This window comes from Halichoerus grypus, chromosome 7, assembly GCF_964656455.1.
Source record: "Halichoerus grypus chromosome 7, mHalGry1.hap1.1, whole genome shotgun sequence".
NCBI lineage: Eukaryota > Metazoa > Chordata > Mammalia > Carnivora > Phocidae > Halichoerus > Halichoerus grypus.
In genome coordinates, this window is record NC_135718.1 from 127,404,947 (window position 1) to 127,422,843 (window position 17,897).

At 52.7% G+C, this 17,897-nt stretch overlaps 1 protein-coding gene across 1 annotated transcript in view; it reads left to right on the plus strand.

Annotated features, from left to right (window-relative positions):
• The first annotated feature begins 1,035 nt into the window (after window positions 1–1,035).
• PKP1 (plakophilin 1) overlaps window positions 1,036–17,897 on the plus strand; it is a 50,452-nt gene continuing 33,590 nt past the window's right edge. The window contains exons 1-2 of the mRNA XM_036086656.2: window positions 1,036–1,586; window positions 11,831–11,937. Of these exons, the coding sequence (XP_035942549.2) occupies window positions 1,385–1,586; window positions 11,831–11,937 (309 nt within the window). The 5' untranslated portion in view covers window positions 1,036–1,384. The remainder of the gene's footprint in view (window positions 1,587–11,830; window positions 11,938–17,897) is intronic.

Below are 17,897 nucleotides of genomic sequence, written 5' to 3' on the forward strand. Positions count from 1 at the left end.
GAGCTGTGAGCGTCAAATACAAAGGACAGCTAAAGGGACAGCTGTGAGAGTATAACACTGCTGGAGGACTCCCCAAAACTAAGGAGCTGATGGACTGCACTGCTACACAGTTCAGAAATGGTGTCCAGAAGGAGAATCCTGAGTCATCAAGAGATGCGTGAATTCTGTGACCATCTTTTGCTTAAGGAGGAAAGGCAGGGTGTGATGTCTTTTAGAAAGAGTTCCATCAACATGGTTCTTAAAATTCTCCGCTCCTGGTGTGAGCTACCTTCGTGCCTGGGACCATGCTCCATGGACATCACTATACATGTGTCCCCAGGGGTTTGTGTGTCTAGGAGAATGCACACAGAAGTCCCAGAATAGTAAGTCCCTGGCGGGGTAGTTTTATGGGGCAGGCAGCCTTCCAGGTTTCCAGGAAGATCTGAGTAGGATACAAAATAGACTTAATTTACCTTAAGTTGGCTAGCTTTCATTCATTCGTCCATTCAAAATGTTTTTTTATTGAGCCCCTAATATGCGCCAGCACCACTTTACAGGCTACCTCTGGAGTTTCAGAGAGGATCCCCTGTTCACATGGCGGTTTCCTCTGGCATGCCCACACACGACAGGTGTACTAGTGTGCGGTCTTGTATCTCCAGTCTGGTCCTTGGGACTTCATGCCCCCACCCTGGTCCTCTGAGGTGGAAGCTGCCTTCGAGTAGAATGGCTGTCCCCATAGGAATGAGTACTCCCTTTGGACAGGGGCTGTGTCTCAGCCCGCGGCCTGGGAGCCCTCCCCCACGGGGCTGGTCTCTGCCATGACCTCGGGACAGAAGAAGGTGGATTTCTGGCTCTCCGGGGGGGGGGGGGGGGGGGGGCTGGTCAAGAAAGACTCCTTTTTCCTCGAGAGAAGTCTCCCTGGGTTCCTGAGCTGAGCACATACTTTCTCCATGAGCGAGCAGGGCCAGGACAGAGGGGCGTCTCCCTGGGGCCTCACCTCCTGCACGTCACGGGGCTGGGAAGCGAGAGAAAGGAGCGGAGGGCCGGGAGACGCCGAGGTCCCACACTCGGGCCCCGCAGCCCTGCCCCCCAGGAGCGCTCGCTCCCGCAGCGGCAGCGCCCTGCAGCTCGGCACCCGCGGCGGCGGCGGCGGCGCGCGGCCGGTGGAGTGGGTGGTGCAGGGCAGGGGTGGTATATCCAGTCCGACCGAGGGCGGGCCTCGCCAGTGCCAGCGCGGGGACGAGCCGGGGCGGAGGCGCCAGGAGCCGCCGCCGGGAGCCTCACCAGGACCACTCGCTCTATGGCCCTCGGGAGTCGCTGAGCACAGCCGAGCGCAGCCGCCCGCCCGCCGCCCCTCGCCGCCCGTCGCCGCCCCTCGCCGGCCCGGCCCGCGCCTCCCGCCGCCATGAACCACTCGCCGCTCAAGACCGCCTTGGCGTACGAATGCTTCCCGGACCAGGACAGCTCGACGCTGGCTTTGCCTTCGGACCAAAAGATGAAGACGGGCACGTCGGGCAGGCAGCGCGTGCAGGAGCAGGTGATGATGACCGTCAAGCGGCAGAAGCCCAAGCCTTCGCAGTCGTCCACCCTGAGCCACTCCAACCGAGGTAAAGGTTCGGCGCCCCGCGCGACCCGTGCGCCTCGGCCCCGCGCCCCTCGGCCGCGCGGCGGGGACCGAAGCTGGCGCGCCTCCCGACGCTGCGGGGAAGCGAGGGAGCGCGGGGTCTGCGCGGCCGGTCCGACGGGGTGCGGCGGCGGCGGGCGAGCGGCTGGCGGGAGCCCCAGGCCGGGGACGCGAAGGCGGGCTCGCGCGGAGGGGCGAGGGGGCCACGGCCAGGGGCGTCTCTCCGGCGCGCCGAGGTTGAGCATCGCCCGCGCGCTCGGGGACCCGGCACCCAGAGCCCGGGAGGCTTTCTTCCCCAAACTGCTCCCGGAACGGCCCCCGCCTCTAGGTCTCCCCAAGGCTGTGGGTCCCCCTCACTCCCCGCGGTGGCGCCAACGGCAGGTAGCCAGGTAGCCGGCGCCCAGGCCGGCAGGTTCCCTATCCAGGTGGGACCAGTGCGTGGCCGCCGGGCCGGGCGAGGGAGTCACTGTGACCGGAGGTGGGGCCCAGGAGAGGCGCTGCGGGACCGGGGACCGGGCCTTGGAACGCCGCAGCGCGTTAGCGGGAGCCTCAGACCCGGAAGAGGCAAGTCTGGTTGGAAGGTCACCCCAGGACCAGTGCGCGCCCTGAGGCTCCCCGAGGCCCGGGAAGAGCGGCTGCGGATGTCCTCTTTGCTCAGTAGCTAATGCAGAAGCTTTCTTTCCCACCGGATTCTCCCTACTTCACTTGGCTTAAGTAGGAAGGAACAAGTGTCAGGAGGAGGGTGGGAAATGAGGTTGGCAAGGCTGGAAATCCCAGAAGGCGCCCAGGGCTGAGCCCTCATGGTGAGCACTTGTCCAGTTCAGGTGCTCAGCCTGACCGGCCATCAGCCGGCTGTCCCCACACGCGGTGCTGAGGTCCCCCAAGCCGGGAGCCTAGGAGAAAGGGCTAGGACCCCTGAAACTCAAGGGGGAAGGTACAATATCTGACAGGGGCATTTGTGGAGAATTTTTAGACCACATACTTTAATACAGAAGATTCCCAGTAAGAATTACACGCAAACCAGCAAACTCTCTGTTTACTGGTTTAGTTAAACTTAGTAAATGCTGATAAAGATTCTTCAGACTGTAAACCAGTACTGGTCAACCAAGACTGATTTATGGAGTCAAGCCTCTAAGAGAGAGTAAGGGGAGTGGGGAGTAGTAAAGAGGAAGGAGGCGAAGGAGACAGATAGACCCCTGCCCATCTCCCACCATACACACACACACACACACACACACACACACACACACACCGGCTCACATTTCCTACTCCAGCTTGGTCTCTTTCCCTCTCTCTCTCATTCCTGAGTGGCCCCTGTGTAGAGCTGAGGGAGAGAAAATGGCTGGCCGAGGACTTCCCTGCACCCCAAACCTGAAGGTCTTTGCTGCTGTGTGTGCCCTTTGCCCTGGCCTGGACTCCTGGTTCCTCTCCTGCCAGACTTCCACTCAAGGTCATACAGACTCCAGAGCATTTGCTTCCTCTTTTATTTGGTGCTTTGGTAGCTGCTTACTAGCCTTTTTTGGAAGTAGATTTGGGATAATTAAAAAAAAAAAAGTCCCCATTTCTGGGCACAGCCCAGTCACAGCTCAAGGCAACCTACTCTCGGCACAAGACTTAGTTGTCCCTCTCCCACTCCCATGCCATCCCTGGCCTGAGCTCCAGGCTCACAGCTCCAGAAAAATCTCAAAAATCCCCGGTGTCCCAAACACCCCTTCTCCTTCCCAGCTATGGGGGTGCGGGCGAGTGTCTGTCATCATGCAGTGCTCTGTTTCTGACCTTGCCCCTTGTGGGTAACATCTACTTGGTGGGATCTCCTTCTCTCCATCCCAAGGTCCTCCAGGGGACTTCAGCCAGGTGAGGGTTGACTTCCTTGGCTAATGCATACCTCTCCAGAAACAGGCTTCTCCAAGGACTGACCCTGTAGGTGTGTCCCTTCTTCCCTCAGCTCTGGTGAGGTTCCCACAGGGACAGTTTCCCCAGAGGCATCCTAGGTGGAAGAGGCGGTTGGGTCACTTGGAGCTGGTGTTTCTGGTTTATCTGGCTTTGTTTTCATCAGATTTCCCCCTTCTCTTCATCAGAACCGCCCAAGCATTCCCTATTTGCTCAGTGGCCATTCCTACTAAATTTGCTCTCTCTTTTTGTGTTGGTTTATACCCCATACACCTGCTCTGGTTGCTGGGAGGAGCGAGCTGGCAGTTGTGGAAGGACCATACCCTGGGTCATTGCCTTAACCCCCCCCCCCGCCCGGACACCCTGGAATCCTCCTTCAAGAGGGAAGAGTCGAATTCTCTAGGGTGTTTGGTTCTCTTGGGGCCCCTGAATCCCACCAGGGCTCCCCGGGTTAAGAACACCCACCCCAGAGAAGGCCAGCCACACCTCACGGGTTGCCTGGCAGGCAGCCACCACTCCTCGTACCCCGTGAAGGACAGTCAGGAATCGGCCACGGGTGATCCCAGCAATAGAATCGGCTTTTCTCCAGAGTCCGCCCCCAAGAAGGTTCTCCTCTGTCTTGTCGGTGAGGGGGCATTGAGCCACCAAGGGCTCGGAGGGGAGCCCCGTGGAAGGAGCCTGACACTCCATACCTATTTCCACCCATGCCTTCCCCCAAGCACAGCAGATGAGACAGATGCTTCGCCCTGGTCAGGATGTCCCCAGGGAGGGAGGAGGGGGCTCTGGGGTCTGGAGACCCTGCAGAAGGAGGCTGCTCTGAACCTGCCTGCCCATCTGGGTCTTTTTCTGAACTGGCCGCTAAGTATTGCTCTCCTGTGCTTCCAGAGTGTCCTTGTGTGTGTGTGGCAGGGTGTCTTCTCAGACTGTGTGGGAAGCAGGAGGAAACCCAGGGGATGGGGCTGCTCAGCCAAAGATCTTTGCTAGGGAGGCTTGACCTGCCTGAGGCGGGAAGGTCCCTGCAGGTGCTCATCATGAGCTGCCCTGTTGGGGGGTCAAGGGCTAGTGCATCAGTTAGGCAGCCCAAAGGGACTGCTTTTCCACATTCAGGTTCTTTAGAACTTCATTTGGAACCTCTTCCTAAAGCTTAACTCGAATCTCATTTGGTCCAACTTCAGCATCACCATGAATATACATCCCACACAAAGTCTAATGACACCAACTTTCTTTTTCGTATCACTTCTCGTTCCAGAGAAATCCCAGCACTAACAGCGTCATTGTCCTTGTTTGTCTCACTACCTGCTTAGACATCTGTGATTTTTTTAGTTTCAACCTTCTCCTTTCTTTTCAGAACTACCATTTCCTATCTAACATGGCCAAACCTGGATTTCTCCCTGGTCGGAGATAGGTTTGGGGCCACGCTGGGCTAGGGAAGGTGCCTGTTCCCCACTTCGTCATCCTGCATCTATCCTTCGCAGGGCAGTTACTACTTGAGGCCGTCCTAGGGGGCAGCCTTGTACTGGCTTGGTGGCCGTGGTGTGCACAGGTGAAGGTCCCTGCCTCGGGACCCCGCCTTTGTTGGCATTTCTGTATTTGCATTTGGCTGTGTCTCAGCATGAACCTCGGCCCGTGTGAGGTTCTGCTCATTCTAGTCTCTTGAAAGTTGTCCGTTCCTGACCACAGTCCACGAACAGACATCACTCCTGGCATTGTTTTCTCGGGACCAAAGCTGGCATGGGAGAGGGTAAAGGGTGTCTGAGCTTTAACTTTTTCCAGCAGCAAAACATCCTAATTAAACTTCAAATGAACCAATTCCTGTTTCTTTACAATGTATCTTGGCTTGAAGCTGAAGTTTTACCAGAATTTCCGTTTGCCTGTTACAACACATACAAAAATGCCAAGTATTCCAGAATGTTTCACAGCAAATGCTGTTTCCCTGGACCCTGCTTCTTTGCTAAGTTCATTGGCAGAGGTTTAAAAAAGAAAAAAGAAAAAGAAACAAATTTTTCTCCCCACACACCAAATTATAAATATCAATAAGCCAATCGTTCCAGGTCTAAAATCTGGAAACTACTTCTGCCATGGGGTATGACCCCTAGAAGATGTGTGATATTTGGACAAAATAAGATGGAAGAATGTTAGATACCCTCATGTGAAGGTCTTTGCAGGCGTGCACTGCGCACGGGCGCACACACATACACACATGTGTACCCACACCCATGCACGTACACGCCTGTAGGCATGCTTGCACACACACACCCAACCTTGCAGTTTGCGCCGGTGCAGGAGTCCAGCCTGGTGTCAGGAGACCTGGGTTCTACCTGGATTGATTCCTGGCTGGTGTATGATCTTGGGTAAGTCACTGCTGCTCTCTGGGCCTCTGCAACTGTACGAGATCAGATTAGATCATCTCCAAAGTGTGCTGTGATGGTAACCATCTCTGGAAATAGATCACATCACTCCCTACCTCTGCAGACCATTCCCCAAACTGTCTGTAGCTGTCCTACAAAAAGACTCCTCCCCTCAATGAGTGTCCATCAAGGTTTCCCTCTTGTAAACATCCTAACATACCAAAAGCCATCCACTCTGCTGCTCTCAAACCTGGCTGCACATTGAAATCATCTGGGAATTTTAAAAAATGCGAATGCCTGCGTCCCACCCCCAGAGATTCTGATTTAGTGAGTTATGGGGGACGGTGCAGGCATCAGGACCCTTAAAATCTCCTAGGCAGTTCTGATGTGCAACTAAGTTAGGGAATCATTGCTCTGGTCCCCATCTTTCACTCACACTTAGACCCGGCATGAGGATCACCCTCATGAGATGCACACACACGTTCTCACACACACACACACACACACACACACACACACACGCGTAAAGACGGATAGACATCTAATACGGTAATTGCTGATGACAATGTTTTAGTCTGGACCCCAGCCAGGTGGCTGTGGCCTGTTCTGACCTTTGTCCACACGAATCCACCACCCTGCCCCCATGCCGGCCCTGTTCCCACAAGACGCTCCCACCCTCTATCCAGTCCTTGGGTTTAGCAGTGGCCAGGAACAGATGATCAGGAAGAGGAGCGGGGCTGCCGCAGAGCGGGGCTTGAACACGTCCCAGCAGAGCTGGGAGGGAGAGGAGCGAACACAGGCTATAGCAGCATCTCTGTTCTGTACACGTGCCCAGGAGAAGGGCGAGAACCACGCCAAAGTGCCAGGTGAGGTTGTGCTGAGCTCCTTGCCCTCCTCAGGCTTGGAAGCTTCCAGATAGGAATGTCCACAGTGCTCCCAGCTGGCCTGGGCAGAAGGAAATGGGAGGACATCTGGCCATCCCCCCGCCTTGGGCACCTGAACGTTCCCACGGGCACTGCTCCTGCCCAATCTTGACCATCTCGGAGGGACATCATCCCAGAAGTATCTTCAGGCAGTTCTTCCTAGTACCTCATTTAAATTCTTCTTGCTGTGGGCCTAGCCTTACTGAGCACCATGGGTGGAAGCGATTTCAGGGGGTGAAATAAAAGCATTGTCAGGGCCAAAAGATAATGAGCTTCCTTTCCCAAGTGTTTTGTGTTGAGGAGCAGATGGGCTTTACTTCAGTGTAGAAGCCAGAAGAGACATGGGCCTTATGGGACGCAGATCAAACAATAGATGCACATCCAGTGCAGCATGCCCTGCGACAGCCCTCCTGACTAGCAAAGGAGAGGGATCTGGGGGAAGGAGGGAGTGGAGGAGAGGGGTTTCAGATGACCTCTGTCCCTGCGGGCAGCCTGTTCATCAGGCAGGCGGAAGTCATGAGTGCCTTGTCCAGGTGGACCCTGGTCCTGGGATCAGGAGTGGGGTGGGGATCTAGTGCAAGCAGAAGATTCCTTGCTTCAGGGAGTTCCCAGCCTCCTTGCTTTCTGGGAGAAAAGCCCGTAAGTACATGTGCATGTACACACACACACACACACACACACACACACACACACACCGTGTACAGAAGCCACACTCCATGGAACACACAAGCCAGCAAGGAGTGGGTAGAGCAGCTGGCCAGAAAGCTGACATGGTTACGCTAGAGGACTTGGAGTGCCCAGAGCTGGGTGGGGTCACCTCTAGAAGAAGCTGATTTTTGTGCAAGGTTTTGAATGCCGGGAGAGGGTTTGGCTGAGAAGAAGAGAAAGAATGTTTCAGGTGCGGTGGGTGTGACTGATTTGAAAGCTTGGAAGGTGGAAGAGGATGAGTCATCCCTGCCAAGGTTTGCCCGTCCCCCTTGGAGAGAGAAGTCCGTGTATCCTAACAAAGAAGCTGCTTCCCTTTTCAAAGCTTTGGTGGGCGAGAAGCTTCGCTGCCCCTGTGACACAAGAGAGAATCCGATAATCATCTCAGGCAGCGAAGGGAAGCAGCATCCAGGGATGCTGATGATCTGAGTGGTGGATTTTTTGAGATGGGTTTACACCCTGAAACCCTGACAAAGATGAGACAAGCTGTGCGGACAGAGCTGCTGGAATTGATCGTACGCTGGAGGAAGCAATACGTTCTCGGAGACATTTGCTCTTTGACCTCGGGGTTCTGTGGGTGGGCATGTGCCTCCTGGGGACAATGCCCAAGTTGGACTAGCAGCCAGCTCCACTGAGAAGCCCACGCTTTGCTTCTGGCATGTGCACCCTTCTGGAGGAAATAATGGGAATGCAGGTGCTCAGTGACGAGAGTAGGGGTGATTCTGTGGGGTGAGCTGGGTGCTGGGATCACCTCCCCTTACCACCTCCGACACCAAGGATCCTCCTCCAGGAGGTGACTGTGCCTGTTCTCGAGCTGCTCTCAGATCCTCTGTCTCCCTGGATTACCCCACCCACCAGGGACATTTTTGGGTGGGAGGAGGGCCTGGTTGAGTAGCCTTCCAGGACCCTGGTCCCATGCTGCAGTTTGGGGGATGTGGAGCCTCCAGGCACCTAAGCACCTCACCATGAGGGGTGAACTGGTTGACAAAAAAGGGTGCGCTCAGTCCAGGTTTGGCCCACCCCAGCCAGAGCCATGCCCTGTGCCCAAGACCCCAGGGAAAGAAGAGACACGATGCTTGCTTCAGTAAGTGCCCGAAGTACATGATGGTGGACACTGGCACAGTCATGAGATGGAGAACCGACTGCACCTGCCCGTGCCCCTGTTCTGAGGAGGCAGTCAGCCAGGGGTGATGGGACCAGGTGGAGTTAATCAGGAAAGGCTCCCTAGAAATGAGTTGTGAAGAAGTCAGGGGACTCGATAGAGAAGGGAAAGCTGCCAGAGCTATTACCATCACTCTCACTGAGAACCCCCATGTTCTTGCTGTTGAACCTGACTTTCCAAGGGTCATGTGTACCAGCCAGACACCCTAGGGTCAGGAGAAGGGAGCAGCACCCTTATTAATAGAGCTCACCTCACCTCCTACCTGCATGTCTTTGGTCATCGGGCACAATGCAAAGTGTGACCTCAAGTAGGTAACTTCTCTGGACTCCTCCTCTACCTCAGAACCTTGGCCCCAAGTGCAGCTACCCTACTGCCAGAGAAGCAGCGCTGGCTGGTGTGATGGCAGCCTCATTCTCACAAGGAAGCCAAGCAAAGCATCTTAAGGTGGGAGTCAGGTGATCTGACTCCCAATTGCGGATGGATCTTAGAGAGTGCCTTTAGGAGCCACCTGGAAGGGCCTGGAGGCCTTGGCCCCACCAGAAGTGAGTGTTATAGCCCACACCTGTCATCACTAAAGTCACCACTGGGACACAGGGACTGGCTTTTGGAAGGATAGGGCATTCCAGAGGTCTTATTCACCCCTGCCTCCATGGCAGAGAACTCCCTACCTCCCACATGGAGATTATGTGAGAGGGAGGCAGGCAGGTGCAGGGCATGGAGGGAGAAGATGCTTCATCTGATGACCAAGAGGGTGAGTGATGTCACAGCTGACAGATTCCCTTTTGAGAAGAAGTGCAGGCCCCATGGGAGCCTGCCCTCCACTGAGCCTCCTGGGGATGCCTCCCTAGCAGAAGGCCTCCCTGGGGCTCCACAGAACTCTTTGTCTGTCACCACCCCAGATTTTCCATCTAAAAGCAGCTGGCTGACCCACAGCTGCCCTTGGGTGAGACATCGCTGCTCACGGGGCAACAGCCAAGTGAACTCTGGCCCGTCAAACCCTGGAAGGGATGATAGAAGTAGGCTGGACAGAGGGGAGTCAGACGAGACCTGGCTGTCAGCTGCCTCAGGGCCTGGCCGTGCATGCCTACGGTTCTGGCTACAGCCCCTTCCCTGGTGTGAGCTGGTTCGGGATGGCTGAGCCCATGAGATGGCTTCCAGACTCCTCCTGACACAGGCAGCTTTTCCAGGGGGGCAGCTTCCCGAGAAAGGAAGAGGAACCAGCTGTCTGCACTCAGTAGGGGAGCTTGGATTAAGTCAGAGGCTCGGGAGAGTCCCCTCAGGAGTCAGGCCTGGGCCCGCAGGACACCTCTGGAAGGACCCCGAGGCAGGCAGCAAAGGAGATGGTGCTGTAGCCTTTGGTGTCTCCCCATCTTCCTTGCAAGCTTCTCTGAATGCCATGGGGCATGCATGGGTTACTATAATCGCATGGCCATGGGACGCTGGAGCTGTGTGGGGCCTTTGGGGTATATAGAGGCCAGCCCCTTCCTTTTACAGAAGAAGCTGAGGCCCAGAGAGAGCAAGTGACTTGCCCAAATGTCAGAGCCAAGACCAATGTCAACACCTCTAGGCTTTCAGGGCAAGTTATCTCTGCTGCAGCAGATAACCCTAATGGCCTGTTGATCCTCCATGGTGGCAGGGGAGGGGTGGGAATGGGAATCGGGGCAGTGGCCCCTCCTATGTGCAACGGGGCGGCCCTCTGGCTGGCTTCAGACAGAGGAAATGGCACCGGGCAGAGATACCTGGCACATTCCAAAGCTGCCGCCCCGCCGCGCTATTCCTTCTCTCAGCTCAAATGCTACCCCCCCACACCCACTACCCTAAAAAGGCTTAGGAATCTGAGTGGGTGTGATGTGGCAGATGGGAAGGAGCTAATTTGGCCAGGTAAGATCACTGTCAAACCCTTCCCCCTAGATAGGGTTTCTGATGCTGGAGTCTGGCCATCACTTCAGAGAAAAGAAGTGCTCATCCCCCTTAGGAGGCTCTCACTGGATCCCACTTTTCTTTTTTTCCCCAGAGGGCTCATCACATAAAAAGAGTGTGGGGCAAGGCTTGCTCTGGGTGTCCAGGCCATAGAGCCCTGGCTTCCCCCTCATGCAGATCCCAGTGTAGGTAATGGGACCACAAGCAGGATGTGACTCAGGGTCCAGACAGCAGGGAAGGATGTGTTTAGATGTAGGAGAGATCGCCCTGGGCAGGGCTGGACAGAAGAGGCTTCCCCAAAGGGATGAGATCCCGAACTTGGCCTTGAAAGATAGGTGAGATCTGAATGTTGTGGCCAAGAAGGGAAGGCAGACTCGGCAAGGGGCACGGTGTGAGCAAAGTCACGGCCGTGTCCCGGTCAGCCGTGTTCCAAGGACAGTAAGGCAGCCAACAGACCAGCTTTGGCAGAGTTGGGGGACTGTCCTTTAGGGCCCACCTGCCACTGGTGAAGGGGAGAAGGGAAGGCAGCCCCACCAGGAGCCCAAAAACCAGTTCGGATTTGTGTGATTCAAAGCCATTTTGCCGCTAATAACCCTAATGACACTCTGTCCTCTTGTGGAACCTGTCATTTGTGGGTCTCCAAGCACTCTGAAAACATTAATTAATCCTCACTGGGGCCTTTGAGGTTGGTGGCCACCCCCCTTCACCATCTGGAGCACCTAGCAGATGAAGGAAGGGACAAAAGACCGCGTCGTCACTAGCGGGGGCCGGACTGAGGTTTGAAACCAGAGTCTTGCCCCGAACTGGACTCTCATCAGCCCTCACTGCTCTGTGGCTCTGACCTCGGGGCCCTGGACCTGGAATGCTGAGATCCTGCCAGTCCTCCCCCAGTAGGGAGCTTATGCTTGTGGAATGTGGAGTCGTGATTCCCTGGAATGGAATGGCGATGCTCCATGGCCCTCCAGGCCAACTCCTGGCTTGTAGGTGTCAACTCACCCCAAGTAACAGGGAGACATTCAGTCAGCCCAGGAAGGGCTCAACCAAGATTTTCAGAGCTGTCCCTGCAGCAGTCGGCCTGGGTCCTTCTTGGCCCTGACTGTGGAGGAGGTAGAGTAGAGAGACAGAGATGGCAAGCAGATGATGTATTTCCTATCCTCCTCCTTCAAGAGCTCAGCCCTGGTCTCCTCCACAGGGCATGGTGGACCTGGATGCTGTGGGGAGGAGAGGTGAGTGAAGAGCACGGCCATCCCTGTCCTAACCCCCTGCCTTTGTCCTCAAGGTTCCATGTATGATGGCTTGGCCGACAATTACAACAACTATGGGACCACCAGCCGGAGCAGCTACTACTCCAAGTTCCAGGCGGGGAATGGCTCGTGGGGATATCCGGTAAGGAGCTGCTCCCATTCAAAAAGACCCGGAATGGTGGTCGGGATGGTTTAGGGTTTGTGGGAGAGCAAACCTGCATTGGTTGCTGAGAAGAGTGATACAGGGTGGGAAGGGGCTGCTTTGGTCCCTGAGGTGAGGCCCAGCAGCCCTGACCAGGTCCATTTGCTTGGCCATTACTTTATGGATGGCTGTTAGTGCAGTCTCCTATTTAGGCTGATTGGATATTTCTGGATGTCTCAAATGAGAACGTTTTAGAAAAAGCATAAAGAAAAGAGCATGTGTTTTAAGTCCATGTTCTAAAATGTCTGATATGATCATGGATTTGAGAGGAACTTGAATTCTTAAGTTCCATTTGTGGATTAACTTAGATATTTCGAGGAAAATCGTAAAGAGACCTCTTGGCTCCGTATGTGCCGATGACCAAGGAGGGTGCTCTAGAAGTCCCCTGGGGCTAGGAGAGCATGTACCCTGCAGTGACTCTTGGATAAGAGTGTACACGCTGGAGTGGAGTGTTGAGTTTATAAGTTGGACAGGGGCTCCTGACTGGCTCAGTTGGTAAAGCATGCGACTCTTGATCTCAGGGTCCTGAGTTTGAGCCCTACATTGGGCTTGGAGTATCTGTAAGTGTCTATAAGTTGGACAAACCTGGATCCAAATTCTAGCTCTGCTACTCACTGAGCATGTGACCCTGGGCAAGATATATCTACCTCTGGGTCTCAGTCTCCTCACATATAAATGGGTATAACAAAGTCTACCTCGTGGGGTTATTGTCAGGATTAAATGAAATAATGAGCATAAAAAAAAAAAAAACTGATGATCATCAGTCTTAAGGGGTTTTTTTTAACTAACAAAGGTAGAGATATTCTAGATCCTTTAATCCTAGCCCTGTCACTGTCTTTCTGTGTGATTTCAAACCACTATGCCCATCCATCCATTACTGAACAAATATTTATTTATCCCTGCCCCTGCACCAAGGTCTGTGGTAAATGCTGTGGTTCAACCATATAAAACACTGTAGGAGTTTTCCTCTACTTGAATATCAGGGGTATTGGGCTAAATGACACCCAGGTTTTCTCCCTGTCTCCAAGTTCTGTGACTTTCATTTATTTTTGCTAATTCCAACATTAGCCTGAATGGGTCTTGGGAATTCTTTTGTGGGACATTATGCGGATGGAGCGAGAGGCTGCTTTTTCCATGGGAATCTGGGGTGCGGTCTTCTTGGGGCTCCAGGTTTCAGTGGCATTTGCTTTGAATCCACATTGTTTACAGATGTCACCCCTAAGTTTTGGGGTCCTGGACAAGGGAAAGGGTGGGTGGTTTATGAATCAGGTGTTCTTTTTGTTGTCAGTTTGATCCTTCCTTCCTAAGTTCTTGTTGGGGCTAACTGGGGAGTATTTATCTTTCTTGCATGTTTCAGGTTAGGGACCAGAGGGTAGAATTAACCGGGTTTCCTGCAAATTTATTCCCCTCCCATATTTCTGATTTTTGATGTCAATTGATACCATCAGGGCAACATATAGACAGCTGACTGAGCCCATAAGCTGACAGATCAGGCACAGATGTGGATAAAGTGCTTTGACATCAAGAGTGATGACCAGACAAAAATCTGACTTAGAGAAAATGACTTAGTAATGCCGTATAAAGGCTTATATGAGACCCAGGGAAGGCAGATCACTGGACTGGACCAGCAGTCAGAATGAATAATCGTGCTGACTGGGTGGATGTTACAAGTCTTTACATATATTTTGTTACAAATCAGAACCTCGAAAGCTTAGCTAGGTTCTACCCCAGGTTCTACCACTCCATGGCTCTGTGACTAGATAAACCTCTTAACTTCTCTGGGTATCAGTCTTCTCATCTGTAAAATGGGAATGAGGATATCTGTGTGTGTACTTCACCCACAGGTTGATGTTACATTAACAGTGAAGTGTTATCAGATGGGCAGTGTGGGGTCATTACACATGGAAATTTGTAACCAAGAACTGCAAAGGAACTCTTTCAGAGGTCTTACTTTTAAAAAAAATCTCCACCTGGGCGCCTGGGTGGCTCAGTCGGTTAAGCGACTGCCTTCGGCTCAGGTCATGATCCCGGAGTCCCGGGATCGAGTCCCGCATCGGGCTCCCTGCTCAGCGGGGAGTCTGCTTCTCCCTCTGACCCTCCTCCCTCTCGTGCTCTCTGTCTCTCATTCTCTCTCTCGCAAATAAATAAATAAAATCTTAAAAAAAAAAAAAAATCTCCACCTGGCCCATGTTGGGCATTTCTTCTGGTTAATCAACTTAGTGTTCAGTAATCTCAGCAGCTCCTGATGCTCCCAAACTGCCCCCACCCGTCCCTGCGCCTGTTTTCTGACAATCCATGAAAATGCCTTCCCTTTCCCGCGCCCTAAGGCCCAACCCTCCTTGCTCCTTCTTCGCTGGCGGGACTTCAGACATGACTCATGACAGGGTAGCTGCTGAGGCACGTCCTGTCTCCTCTCAGCTCAGGAGGGGCCATGGGAACGGTGAAGAGCTGAGCACATATGAGGATTTGGCAGAGGGAGGGGGCAAGGTAGGGAGGAAATGGAATAATTGATACAGGAGCCGGGCATATAATCAGCCAAGGACGGGGCAAACCCAAGCGGGGCCAGGACTTAGGGCGAAGGAGAGAGGGACAAAAGGTAATAGAGCTCGGTGGCAGTGAGATAATCTATGCCCGTGGGATTTTCTCATGGCTGGTACAACTGGCACGGGACCATTTCCTCTCCTCCCTTCTGGTGAAACCAATATGGCGGCAGAGGGCAGGGAGTGAGGGGAGCAGGATGTGGTTCATCTGCACAAGCCTCGTCAGCGGGTTTCAGCAGTTGCTGAAAGCTGCTGAAGGACCGTTTCCTGCAGATACTTCACGTTCACGCCGTCAGCCAACTTGTATTGAGCAACTCCGGGGCAGGGCAGGGAGCGAGGCGCACTGCAGACTCCCAGATGAGGGGATTTGGTCTTTGCCCTCAGTGAACTTGCAGTCGAGTTGGGAGAAGCATGGAGGTCAAAGGACAAGTCAAATGCAGCCATTATTTGCTCTTCTGGACTACTGCATCAGTTCTGCCATTGCTCAAAATATTTCCAGACCCTCTAAAAAAAATTTTTTTTAAACACAGCTATCAGTGTTTAAAGTTATATTTTATAAAAAATATAAGAAAACCAGCCTTATTTCTTTACTGTCGTGACCTGTATTTGACCAGAAACAATATTAGCCACTTTGAGCACCTCACTTTTCAGATTTAGCTCCAGTTCCAAATATCAAATGAACTTCAAATAACAAAGATCAGTCACCATGAAGTATATATGTTATTTAAATATGCAAAGGATCTGCAGGCAGTTCCAAAATGAAAGTTCTAAAAATCTTTTAAAAGCAGTGGTGTTACCTTACGATTTGACCTTATATTCTATATTAGCAATAGTCTTCTAATTTAAATAGATGTAAAACTGTACCATTTATAGTCTATGATCACTTATATCACAAATTAAGAAAATTGAACCAAGAGAGTCTTATCATAACGTAAAACTTAAATTTAATCTGACACACAAAAAGCATCAAGGGGCTTAAGGACAAGGGAAGATTGATCCAAAGATTGATCAATCCAAAGTTGATTGATCCAGTCAACTCTCCACCGGCCGTTCCACCCTCCTCCTCCTTCAGAGACACGGCAGGAGCCCCAGGGTGGCACAGACCTCAGGGAGAGGGAGGAGTGAGGGGAGGTGGGGCAGGATGGGGCAGTTTTTAGCCTCCCTGCTCAATTTCTCAGATAAACCGACTCTGCTGTTCTGCTCCAGTTCTCAGGACCAGACTAGTGAAATATTAGGGCCCCCGGGAGGCTGACACTTTACAGCTGAGGATATCCAGGTCCAGAGAGGGTAAATTACTCAGCAAGGGTCACACAGCTGCTTAATAGGACAGCAGACTGGACCCCCGGCCTCCTAACTCCTAGTCTAATGGAGTTTTGTTCTCATTACTCCAGACTTTTGGTAGTCCTTTTATGTGGGGTTTTTGTTTTGGTTTGGTTTTTGTTTTTGCATCTCAATCTTTTAACACCACAACTGTGTTTTAGGGACCTGCAAGAGAGTTTGGATCCCTTAATTTCCTCCCTCCTCCTGTCCCCCAACCAAGCCTACTCTTTCCTTGAGGAGCCAGCCTCCCCCAAAAGAAGCAGAGAGCAGCCATTTTTTCCTTCCTAAACTCAAGCTGGATTCACTCAGCCCTAAGGATTAATGGGGGTCAGGGCAGAGGTGCCAAATAAAATGCAATAAAATACAGTACTTGGGACATATTTACACTGAAATGTTATTTGTTGTTTACCTGAAATTCAGATATGGTATTTTTATTTGCCAAGTCTGGCATCCCTAGGTCAGGGTATCTTCCCACACATTCCCTGTAATAAAAACAGGACTCCCTTAAGTGCTCCTCTCCTAGGCCAGGGACACAAACAGAATTACTTCAGGCCATAGCCACTTCTGGTGAGAAAGTGGAAGCTGTTTGACTCCTGTTAGGGGACCTTGTAATGGGTCCCTCAAATACCTTCCTCTGGGTCAGCTGAGACCAAGATGAGGGGAGTAGAGAGCTCAAGGCACTGGAAGGCACAGCCCTTCCATTCCAAAGCTGGAAGTGGGTTCTTATCACAGGGTTTGTCAAGATGAAGCTGAGGCAAGTGGACAATTTTGATTTCCAGGGAATGTTTCTGGATTAAGACAGTTACCTCCTTTTCTATCATCTCCAGCTCAAACAGATTTTCCTACTCACAAATCAGGAAGCACATCTTGAGCATTCAGGTCTTCTAGGAGTCACATCAAGTGAAATGTTCTTTGGTTGTGGATTGAACTAGACCCTCCTGCCCAGGAGTTGATTTCTAGGAGAGAGAAGCCATGTGGGCATCGTCAGCCAGGAGGTCTGGGCTAGGGCACACCTGGGGTGCCGCCATATTGAATCCCTCAACCGTGCTCAGTTAAATCCAGCCCCGTGCTCCTGAGGGTGAGAATCCCCAGGAGTATAACCAGGGAAAACTCTGCCTTTGTCCTGTTTATTGACCCCGTTTCTCTACTTTAATCCAGGATTCACTGGTAAATCTTTTTCCCAAACCCTTCTTAGCTGAACTCGCCTAACAGATATGTCAGTATTTGATGATCCACCCATGACAGAGTTTTGTAGACAACGTGCTAGGGACCCTCACCCTGAGAAGAAGTGATCCTGCCCCGTCGAAACCTGAAGCCACCTGGGTGGCCCATTTTTACAGATGAGAGGGCTGGGGTTGCGTGAAGCTCCCATAGGGGATGGGAAACCCAAGCACAGTGTTCTCCAGTTAGCTGTGTGGTTGGAGTGTCCACACAGGCTGGGGGGGCCTTGGGCCAGGTACTACAGAGGATCTGCCAGAGAGAAACATGACATGATCCTTGCCCTTGAAGCAGAGAAAGAGACCATCTTTACCAATGCACAGTTAACACAGTCTATTCCCAAAAACAGCCTGGTGTAGAGGAATAAACCTTGAACTTCAGCCAGAAACTTTGGATCCAAATCCTCGCTTTGCTCCTTTACTGGCTACATGACCCGGGCAAGTTCTTAACCTGACTGAGACTCAGCTTGCCCATCTCTCTCTAAAATGGGTGAGAATTCCTATTCCAAAGCAGTAAGGGGTTGTGGCTCTGACATGTCAGATCAGTAGTGGGAGGCCTGGATTCTTGTCTTAGCTGGGCTACCACAAACTGAGGGATCTGGGGTGGTCTTCACCTCTCCAGACCTTGGCTCTCCCATCCAGGGAGCAAGGCAGGGGGATTAGATCTGAGACAAGGACCCATTCAGCTCTAGCTTCTCAGGGTTCTGTGTGACTTGAGAGCTGAGTCTGAGTAGCTACAGGACTCCGTAGCCAAAGCCTACATGGAGGTCTCCCTGGGAGCAGGGGCAGGGGCAGGTCTTCCTGCTAAGACCTCTCACCTCAG